Here is a 10618-nt window from a genome sequence, read left to right as displayed (position 1 = left end):
CGATACGTCACTGAGTGACGTAAACCTGACCCGCTGCTCCTATAATATGAGGATGTTTTTGTCGTGAATGATGAATTTATTGAACATAATCCTTTTTATGAATAATGACCTCACCATAGACCATTTTGTTCGGACGTCTCGCTTCCGTCCGCCGTCCTTACGTTTAGGCGTTTCCCTTTACGTATTGACGTCATCGCATCGCTTCTTCCGCTGCCGGCAGAGTGGACGTGAGGAAGAGAAGAAAAAAGCAGAAGAGGAACAAACGTCGAAACGAGCGCAGGTTGTTTTTTTTATGAGAAACATTTCCCGCTGAGAAAAGTAAAAGCTCCAAGTTCGAGAACCGCGAAAGAAAACCGGCTGCAGGTAGGTTTGAAGCCGGCCGGAGCGGCTGGATAACGGCGGCGCGCTCTGTTAGCTTCAGTGTTAGCATGTAGCTAGAACCGTGCGATCCCGGAGCCTCGGACCGGGCACCCCGGGGCCGAGCTCCAGCTCTGGCAGCTGCCGGTACGGTGACGGTTTAAACCGCTATTAACGGCTCTTATCCGAGGAGGCTTGACTCAATAATGGCCGAGGCTAACGGGAGCTAACCGGGCGGTGCTTCAGGGCGGGGGGGGACCGCCTGCAGGTCCGGGAGGTGACTGACTCAGCCGGCCGGTGTGGGCGCGTTTAGCCGATGACCGAGCTTTCTAATATTAACACAGATAGCGGAGCTCGGCCAGTGTCTTCCCAGGGAGCCGGACGCTGACCCGTTCGGTGCTTGGAGCCGCGGACCTGACGTTGCTGATCACCGCTAATGTTAGCAGCGTGTGGCTAACGGTCACTTCCTCACAGCTCAGGAGCCCGGCCTCATCTGGTCAGCTACAGGGGCCACTGCCCACCTTTAAAACTTTATTTTTGGTCCTCTGAATAAAGAAAACGAAAATCTGAATTTAACAGCAAAGATAAAACCAACTTTTCTTCTTTGAGAAATATGCTAATCTGCATTTACTGGAGATGATATTTGAATAATATTTGAATAAATGTTGGAAGATGGTTTGTTTGTGATAAGGAAAACAAAAAAACCCAACAAATGCGTCACTGTTACTTTCAGACTGACAACTGATGGTTGTTGGCTGGGAAAGATGTCCGTTTATTAACCTTCACGACCTGGTTGGTACCTCACCATACGTGACTCCGCCCACTGTCTGCTCAGCTTCCTGTAAACAGCTGTAAGCATGATGACACTGTTGCTGAATCACACAAGTTTTTGTAGCAACATTCACAGTGATGTCACTAAATGAAATCAGCTGATGGACCTGTCAGTGTTTACTACCTGCCCAGGAGCATTTGCTCTGCTGTAGATTTTCTGCTGGTCATCGATGGCATTCAGCTTCCTCTCCTGAGAGGATCTCTTGGTGTGAAGGCTGCTTACAGATGACTCCTACAATAACCACATGTTTTGGCCTTTAAGATGTGACAGCTGACCACATCTGTACATTGTGTAGCACTGACCTCCAGCTGCAGAGGACATACCTGAAACAGGCATCGTCGGGACTGCTGTCTGTTTAGTTTGTGATTTTTGCCGCTGACTCAGAAAACTGCGACTGCTCCTGTAGATAAAATGCTTTGAGTTTTAAATTGTGCTCATCTGGGAGGTTTGTATCTGGGTGTGCCTGCAGCCTCGTCCTCAGCGGCAGATTAAATGTTGGCCGAAGGTTGCAGCTCGTTATCTGACGCAGAGCCACAGACGGGCCTGCAAGTACGAGCAAACGCCAAAGAGTCGGTTCAGATCCACATTTCACCCGTTTCCATCACAAAAGGACAGGAAGTCGTGCTTTTTTTGTTTGTCTTGTCTGAAAAACAGAAATTCTGAGTTTACTGTGATCAAACTGCATTTCATGTCCTTTGTTCTGAAATTTGACAAACCAAAACAATTACTTTTCAGCAGATTAATTCAAAAAGTAGTCCAGTGTTTCCACGGAGTAGAGGATTTATCTAATCGGGTCATCCTCATTGACGAGGTCCTGATCGAGCAGGTTTAAAGTGACAGTAACAACCCGACGAGCTGTCGGTGTGATGGCCACCATGTAAGTGTGTGTGTGTGTCTGTGTGGTCAGGTGACCGACGATGGCTGTGAACGTGTACTCGACCTCAGTGACCAGCGACAACTTAAGTCGCCATGACATGCTCGTGTGGATCAACGAGTCTCTACAGATGAACCTCACCAAGATAGAAATGCTGTGCTCAGGTAAGCGAGGACTTTCAGCACTCTTTGTGCCGTTCTCTTAAATCTGCAGCTCGCCGAGGGACCGCCTTCATATTTGACACCTAAACGTACGTCAGGTGATGATCAGATTAGTCTACAAACCCTATTCTGACCCTTTCAGGTCACCGTTGAACAGATTCAGTCACACTAACCTTTCTGTGGCCTCACGCTCTTCTCGTCTCCGTATCCTGAGGCGTTAGCATGTGACTTCTATCACTGTGTGGGTTACATCACACAGCGAACGGGAAAGAGACGATTAAAGCTATTTCTAAAATCAAACGTGCAGTTTGTCAGTTTTGATTTCTTGTGGTGTGTGACGCCGCCGTTGACGCGGTGTTTCCTCTCCGCCTGTAGTCAAAGTGTTTCCTGTGTCCAGGTGCTGCTTACTGCCAGTTCATGGACATGCTGTTTCCCAACTCTGTGCCTTTGAAGAAAGTGAAGTTCGGGGCCAAGCTCGAGCACGAGTACATCCACAACTTCAAGCTTCTGCAGGTGGCCTTCAAAAAGATGGGCGTCGACAAAGTAAGTCATGCTCATTGATGAGTTTCTGTTGGCGGCGACGCACAATCCTCAGATGTTGAGATCATCCGTTTCACTGATGCAGACAATAATAATAACGTGTTTAAACGTTTCTGTTTGACGACTGTAATCGTGTTCGTACGGATGCAGACCGCACCGCTCTGTCGTGAAGCCGTTTTGCTCGCGGTACATCACGTCGCTGGTTCTTTACCTCGCAGCATGAAGAGAGACGCCTGCTGCTGTGAACTGATGTCATATTAAAACATGAAGGATTACCACCTTCCTGTGGTTTCCTAGTGATGGTCTTTTGTTGTGAAGCAGCCGCAGGAAGCATTGGCGTAACTGGAGCAGGGGTGTGTTCGGCCTGAGCGACGTGAATCACTCTGAGGATTAGCGAGGATTTGGTTTCTGTGGGAAATCCACAGCTAATTACATGCTACGCTGTTCCTGCCACAGTGAAGTCGTTCAGCTGAAGCGAGGACACAAGTCCTGCGTACAGCGTGAACGCAAGGAATTGCGGCTGATCCCGGCTGACCCCCGGCCTCTAAGCGCTGTTCTGCAAAGACGCCACCACTGACGCCACGCCCACTTTCTCGGAACTGAGAGCAAACGAGCGCCCTCCCGATCTCTGAGCTCAGTAAACGCTTACCTGATGACTTTATGCTCTCAGTCCGAATGAATAAAGGATGAAGTTCAGGAAGTGATGGTCCCATTAGAGCAGCAGAGGAGTGTGGACATGTTGGCGCGGCTCAGGAAATGTCCCAGCGAGCTTTGAACGTGCACATTTGCTTTGTATTTCTTTTTACTAACGCTATTTAAAAGCTTTAAAGACAGTGCAAACATAAAGGCAGCAGAGGAGCGCGGCGCTCCCTCGCCAACAGCTGTGATCTGTAACCAAACACCTGTTCTTACAGCAGTGTGTGAATCAGACCGGACTCGCTTTGTGCTCGGCTCGCTGCACATCTTTGAGGGTTGAAAAAAGCTCCTCAAACCTTTGAAAGTCTCTGTTTGACTTTGTCTCTTTTATTCGCATTAGTGGAAGTTTCTTTGTTTCTGGTGCTTCCTGTTCTCTGGTCTTTCTAGCAAACTGAGCTTCATTAATGTCGGCTCAGTTTGTCCTCTGGATCCAAACGTGTTTCTTTCGGGATGATCTCTGAGCTCCTTCCAGAAGGTTTTTAACTCTGTGCGCTTCAGACGTGTGCAGTCCAAAGAGCTGCAGAGACGATCCTGCTGCAGCTCGACGGGCGGAGACGAGAACGTTGAATTCATGACTCTTCGTGACGAGGCGCTTGTTTGGAACGAGAGGTGGTGGTGAGCTGGTGCAGAAACAAACCTGAGGTCTGATTGTTCTGAACGGTTAATTTCATTCTAGCAAATGACAAAACGGAAAGAATGAACATGTCAGGTGGGGGGACTCGAGGCCGGCGTTATCAGCTGATGTAAATGGCTAAATAATGTCCACCAGAGGTCTGGTCGTGAACTAATCATCTGATTCAGGTGTGCTGACCCAGGGTGAGATCTAAAACCAGCAGGACACCGGCGCCCGAGGCCTGGAGTTGGACTCCGCTGCTGTAGACGGTTTAACGGGACTCTGTGTCGGTCCAGGGTGGGACTAACATGATGTCCGTCGAACTTTAAATGTCAAAGAGACAAAAGTGATGAAACTTGAGTTTTTATGTAAACCCTGCAGTCAGAGCGCCGCTAACAGCCTGGCGCCATTTCTCCGTCTCTTCCAGATCATTCCGGTGGACAAACTGGTGAAGGGGAAGTTCCAGGATAACTTCGAGTTCGTACAGTGGTTCAAGAAGTTCTTCGACGCCAACTACGACGGAAAGGAGTACGACCCCGTGGAGGCGAGACAGGGGCAGGACGCCATGCCCACGCCCAACCCCGCCACGTCAGCCCTCAACAAACCACCCAAAAAGGCCCTCAATCAAGGTAAGAGCCGACTCGTCTGATTGGTCAGATTTCAGATGGGTGACAGTTACAGACGGGTTTAGAAGTGCTGAAGTTTTGATCGTGTCGCTGACCTTCTAATTTCTCCTCAGCTCCTCAGAGGCCCCCCGTGGCTAAGGTGGCGCCCAAGGTGGCTCCGGTCAGTGCGAAGAAGGCGGGGACGGGAGGAAACGACGAGGAGGTGGCTGAGCTCATCAATGAGGTCAGAGGGCAGACTGTCGCCTCTGTAAGGACGACGGCGAGGCGAGGAGTGCTGATCAGGTGTCTTTATCTTCGTCCACAGATGGAGATGCTGAAATCCACCATCCAGGACATGGAGAAGGAGAGAGACTTTTATTTTGGAAAGCTGAGGAACATCGAGCTGATCTGCCAGGAGAAGGAAGGCGAGGGCGACCCGACGCTGCAGAGGATTGTCGACATCCTCTACGCCACAGACGTGAGTGATTAGCTTTCAATAATTCATGAATCACGTGGCTAAATTACAGAACCGGAGGATCCATTTTTACTCTGCAGCTCAGATATGACACACCAGACATCCCTCACACCTGATTGGCTGAAATGCGCTCCGTGTTCCTCACAGGAAGTGCCATTTGTTGCAGTGTGAACAGCTGCTGTGGATTCTTGCAGAGGCATGCAGCTCACTGTGCCAGCCTCCCACGCTGCTGCTTCATTTACACACATGTATCATTATTGTGTTTATGCAGATTAATGTTGTTTTTTTAAATGCGCTCTTGAACTCGTTGGTGTGGTTTGTGGCTCTCGGCCGCAGGCGATGCCAAAACTTCCAAAAGCTCCTCGGGAAGGATCCTAAACACACGTCGGCACTTTGACTGTAAACACATTTAAAAAGTGCTTCTTCACTGGACACACACACACTTTCATTTGATATAATGCAGCACGGCACATGATTGGTTTGTAGTGCAAACAGGAAGTGACATTTCGTGCTGAGCCTAAAACTGTGTCCCGTCTGCGTTTGTCTCCAGGAGGGCTTCGTCATACCGGACGCTGAGGATCAGGAGGAGTTTTAATATTCAAGACTGCAGCAACGTTTCTCGTAGACGTCCTCGCCCACCAACCCGCCTCCACACCCCGATCAAGCCGAGCCTTTGGTTTTTATATCCAGCGCCGAACCCGGTCTCAGCTTGACCCCCCCCCTCCCCCCCCCTCCCCCAAAAGTACCTGCTGGACTTCTCCTTCGTCTCACCTTCGACAAACATCCTTTACCGCGAAGCCTCGGCCCCGCCTCCCCCTGTTACTCCATCTTTCCCAAAACCGGATGGTGCCAACAAACATATCTGGTGTTTGTAACGAACTTTGATTTGAAAACACGGTGATGATGTTCTCTGTGTGTGTGTGTGTCTGTCTGTGTGTGTTTGAAATGAAACGTGGAGATCCTCCTCCGCAGACCCGGCCGACTTCCCAAACTAATCCCGACACATTCCGAGCGAACCCGCTGAGGGTTTGTGCAGGTTTAGTCTGGGACGCGGCGCCGCCGGCTCGTCTGCTGGCCTTCTTCCACCATCTTTATTTGTGCTGAGCTTTTGTAAATTGATGCTCCTGTTCTTCACGCCTCCCACCTCTCTCCACTGGTTGTGTTTTTGTGTTTGGCACGTGTTGTTCACCTTTCTGATCGCAGCCACGTCAGCGCAGAGATTTTTCCCTCACACTGAAAATGTTCCTGGTAGCACATCGGACATGTCAGGCTTCCTAACAAACTGCAGGACGTGTTTGCGTTTGGCAGCCTTCTGATCAACACGACAATGTTTAGTAAAAAAGAACCAAACCAGATTGTTTTGTCTGTTTCCTGCAGCGGCCCTTACACATCACGGAAAACCCAAATGCTGTGCGCTCCAGCCGAAACCCGACTGAGCAGCTGGGGGCAGAGGGTGGGGGTACCTCCACCCTCAGGCTGTGCTGTCACTGACTCCGCCCCTCTGATGCACTCGCTGTAACCCCTCTTTGGTTTGCACAGCAGTCAGCTCGTCTTCAATCTGCGCGCGCGGGTTAAAAGCCTGTCCGGCTCTTTCGGGCTCGCGGCCGATTGGGTCTGTCTGCGGACACTTCCTGTTAGAGTTCGGCGAGTTCGGCGTGTCCTGCGTCGGGGTTTAAGCGTATTGCTTAGCGTGCTGAAGGAAGCGCGTGGGAATCACTGCGAGTCTGCATACACGTCCCTGCAGCGCTGTCGTGGGTCTGACTGGAGCCCAGTTTCTGAAATGTTCCATCGATGGCCTTAATCTTTCTTTACTGTGTGTGTGTGTGTGTGTGTGTGTGTGTGTGTGTGTGTGTGTGTGTGTGCACTGTTTGTGCGTTTACTGTCAGTCTGGAGGTCGTTGTGGGGAAACGCTCGGCGTCCGTCTTCCATCAAACGCTCCCAAAAGTGTCCGGCTGAGGCTCGGTCCGCTCTCCTGCTTGTTGCCTTCAGCGTCTCCGATCTTTTCGTTTCTCCATCTTTTTCAGAATGTATTTTCTGGAAGAGCGGGCGGAGCCTCGGGGTGGGGTTGCCGGCTAGTTTTTTGGTCTGTGCTGCAGCACATGTTGCTTTCGGACCCGAGGAGGAAAACTGAAGTAGTCTCCTAGTTTAAGTTGTAGTCTGGCTTCTGATTAATGCGACTGATGTGAAAGTTCATAAAGGCACAAAAGCAGGTTTGAAAGCTCTGCAGGGATCTCTCTTTCCAGAAGAATGTGAACCACGCAAAAGAAAAGGCACTCGTGATCCGTTTTATGCAGGAACTATTTCCCTCTGCCGTCTCCATCCGCCGGTTACAGCTCTCTCACGGGCGGAGGGACCCGAGTGTGGATTTGGGTTTCTTTCTGGAAAGAGACATTTCTGCATTCTTGAAAAAAATCAAAGAACTTTTTTTAATTTTTTATTTGTTTGCGTTTCTTTTTTTCTAATTTTATTTTTGCGTGTGCCGTTTAGCTCCGTCATAGTGACGAGTGGGCGGAGTTAAAACAGGCGGATCAGAAGCCCTGGCGGCCGGGCAGAGGTGGTGGAGATGGGTGGGGGTGAAGACAATTAAACATTAAACTTTACGTGAACTGTATTTTGGCACGTTTGTCCGAATGAATTTGTTGAAACATTTGCTGGCGTCACGTTAAAGCTGGTGGCGTGAGGAACTGGAGGCGGAGCTTCCCTAGAGACTGACCCCATTAAGGCCCGCCCCTCCAAACCAGTAAAAACCTTCAGTAAAATTCACACGAAGCTCTGAACTGTTAGGAAAAAAACACGTCGGCGTGGAACTGTGACTTTCTGTCTAAATCTTTTCTTGAGGGGATTAGAGGAGCAGGAAGTGAGCTTGGGTTTGGTCTAAAGAATGCTCGTCTGTGCTCGGAGGTATTTGATGTTGAACCAAAACAGCAACAGCATGGCGGCATTGCTGCGTCCACACTTACCGCTGTCTTCAGTAGCATAAACGTCTTCTTCAGCCGCTGACCCTCCGCCATGTTGGGCTCTCAGCAGCACAGAGTTGGTAGAAAAGAGGTAATGGTTCTATTCTTCCACCCCTGTGGTCCCAGTAGCCACTCCAGAGCTGGTACGGAGCATCTTCACCTGGACACAGCTGCTCTGTTCTTGGAGAACCTCTGAGGGCGAGGTCCCAGCATCACGCTGGTGGAAGAGCGGCGTTACTTCCTCCGCACTGCCAACATCAGGTGACCAGGTTAACGGCGCTTCTGTCTTTGTGCTGAGAGTTTTTTCACGTCCGAACGCGGACTGCGGTCTGCTTGAACGATAAGTGTGTCACTGTAAGTGTTAGAAGGACTGTGGTGGTGTTTCATGTCTGACTGGTACAGAACGTTTCTGAGCGAAGGGAAATACTCGCTTTAAAGGTAATGATGCTTGACTGACCTCTGACCTCTCTCCCCTTTTAACGCTCTGTGCCGATAAGCGTGCACGCCGCGGGCCAAGCGCCACCCGAGTCTTCTCTGTCCGGGCTTCTCTCTGTGTTTGTTATACTTCTTTAATAAAGTTTCGTACAGACAATAAAACAGTATTTCCACGCCTGAGTCGGCTGTTTTTCCTCCTTTCCACAGAATCGCGCTCCAACTTGGCGATGACAGGAAAACAATCCTTCAGGTGTTTGTTAAAAACCACTCCCACTCAGAGAGGCAGCAAAGCTGAGAGTATGATGGGTTTTTTTGGTCTGCTGGGTTTTGAGTCTAACATCTGCAGGAGGTCCAGATGTTCTCCTGAAGCAGCGATGGTGTGAGTCACAGCAGGAGCTGAGCTCACTCCTCTGCTCTTCCCAGATGTGCCTCTAAGCTTCCAGCTGCTGATGTGAGCTCTGAGACGACGAGGCTCTTTCTGCTCTGTCAGCAGCTGTCTGTGAGTGGATGATGATGAGCTACAGATGTTTCAGGTTCGATTCTCAGTTAACGCTGATAATCACAAAGATCTTGAATCCTTAAAGGCCAAAAATGTACATGTTTGTAAAGGTCTCCACAGCCACCACCTGAAGCTGGCCTTGTTTTAACTGGAGGAAAGCTTTGTAGTGTTTATGCACTGGTGTGTGAAGCGCATCTGTGGTGTGAACGTCACGAGAGCGTCCGTGTTCAGGTTGCTGCTGGGGGGTTTCAGGACCAGCCGAGCATCGTTTAAGCCTACCCAGGGGTGGCTGCTGATGGCTTGTGACGGCGTCAGAGGAATACTCTATGAATCCCAGATTTCCGACATCTCAAAGCTAAGACCAAACTGGTTTCCTCACCATGACGATTAGTTCGCTGTCCTCGGACGACATCCGCAGTCACAGATCTCAGTCCAGCAGAGCAGCTTCGGGATGTTCAGGAGATTCTCATTATGGGTGCTGCAGCTGTATGATGTCATGATGATGTCATGTCACCAGAATATATTGTTGAATCTGAGCCAAGAAGTATTAAAGGGGGTCCAGCCCAGTACTACCAAGGTGTACCTAATAAAGTGGCTGGTGAGCCGATTACAGTATAATATCCTGATTTCCTGATAACATTTACATTTACAATAATTGATTACACAGCGGTGGAGAGTAGACTTTATCAAAGTAGATGTCTTTCTGAAAGCGCTGTAACTAAGTTTAAGAATATAATCCACCCACTGTTATCATCTTCAATGCCCTGTACCAACACAGAGCGGAGCAGCTATCTGAACGCTACCCCAACAGAGGTCGATTATCTTGTTAATAATTTCTCCTCCTCACTACGTACGACTCTGGATACTGTAGCTCCTGTGAAAACTAAGGTCTCTAATCAGAAGTACCTGACTCCGTGGTATAATTCTCAAACACGTACCCTAAAGCAGATGACTCGTAAGCTGGAGAGGAAATGGCGTGTCACAAATTTAGAGGATCATCATTTAGCCTGGAGAAATAGTTTGCTGCTTTATAAGAAAGCCCTCTGCAAAGCCAGAACATCTTACTATTCATCACTGATTGAAGAAAATAAGAACAACCCCAGGTTTCTCTTCAGCTCTGTAGCCAGGCTGACAAACAGTCAGAGCTCTGTCGAGCCACCGCTCATCCTACAGAATAAAAACTGATTAGGAGGAGACTGAGTGATAAATGTATAATTAAAGATTTTTCTCTTTCACGAGGATCAATAACGGGTCATGAGCTTCTGAGACCGCTCTCCTGTCTCAGAGAAATGCTGCCGGATTGACTCAAATACTTAAAAAATAAATAGATAAAAATATGATATGAGGGACTGCTGTAATACACAGCTGTGCCCACAAGGGTGCAGCATTGGACCGTTATCAATAATCTAAGGAAAAATGAAACTAGCCTCAAAACACCACCCTTCCATTCACTTCCGCTTCTAGAATTGCAAAATATATTTGAGTAATTCTAAGGATGAAGCTCTGTCACAGGTAAACTTAAAACGCATGGATTGAACACAAAAAAGTTCTATAAGAGTTGGATTCACCGTGCA

At 49.1% G+C, this 10618-nt stretch overlaps 1 protein-coding gene across 3 annotated transcripts; it reads left to right on the top strand.

Moving 5' to 3' along the window:
* Nucleotides 1-209: 209 nt before the first annotated feature.
* On the top strand, nt 210-8813 carry mapre1b (microtubule-associated protein, RP/EB family, member 1b). Of its 3 annotated transcripts, XR_014905006.1 has the most exons (8): nt 210-363; nt 2097-2227; nt 2622-2767; nt 4501-4702; nt 4813-4922; nt 5004-5156; nt 5704-8371; nt 8753-8813. XR_014905006.1 is itself a non-coding variant. In XM_085344501.1 (7 exons), the coding sequence occupies exons 2-7, from the start codon at nt 2107-2109 to the stop codon at nt 5746-5748; spliced, it is 777 nt and encodes a 258-aa protein (XP_085200627.1). In that variant the 5' UTR covers nt 210-280; nt 2097-2106; the 3' UTR covers nt 5749-8713. The 3 variants fall into 3 exon arrangements, 2 of the variants coding, with proteins under 2 accessions (XP_085200627.1, XP_085200626.1); XM_085344501.1 differs by lacking the exon at nt 8753-8813 and having other exon boundaries at nt 210-280; nt 5704-8713; XM_085344500.1 differs by lacking the exon at nt 8753-8813 and having other exon boundaries at nt 5704-8713.
* The last annotated feature ends 1805 nt before the right edge of the window (nt 8814-10618 follow it).

Source organism: Diplotaxodon limnothrissa, linkage group LG20 (assembly GCF_057381915.1).
Source record: "Diplotaxodon limnothrissa isolate DT_005_m linkage group LG20, D_limnothrissa_male_GT1.1, whole genome shotgun sequence".
NCBI classification, from domain to species: Eukaryota; Metazoa; Chordata; class Actinopteri; order Cichliformes; family Cichlidae; genus Diplotaxodon; species Diplotaxodon limnothrissa.
This window is presented reverse-complemented; position numbering and strand designations above follow the sequence as displayed.

Coding starts and splice junctions, on each gene's coding strand:
- mapre1b (XM_085344501.1), top strand. CDS start 2,107: ATGGCTGTGAACGTGTACTCGACCTCAGTGACCAGCGACAACTTAAGT. Junction 2,228..2,621: donor GATAGAAATGCTGTGCTCAG/GTAAGCGAGGAC, acceptor TCCTGTGTCCAG/GTGCTGCTTACTGCCAGTTC. Junction 4,703..4,812: donor CAAAAAGGCCCTCAATCAAG/GTAAGAGCCGAC, acceptor ATTTCTCCTCAG/CTCCTCAGAGGCCCCCCGTG.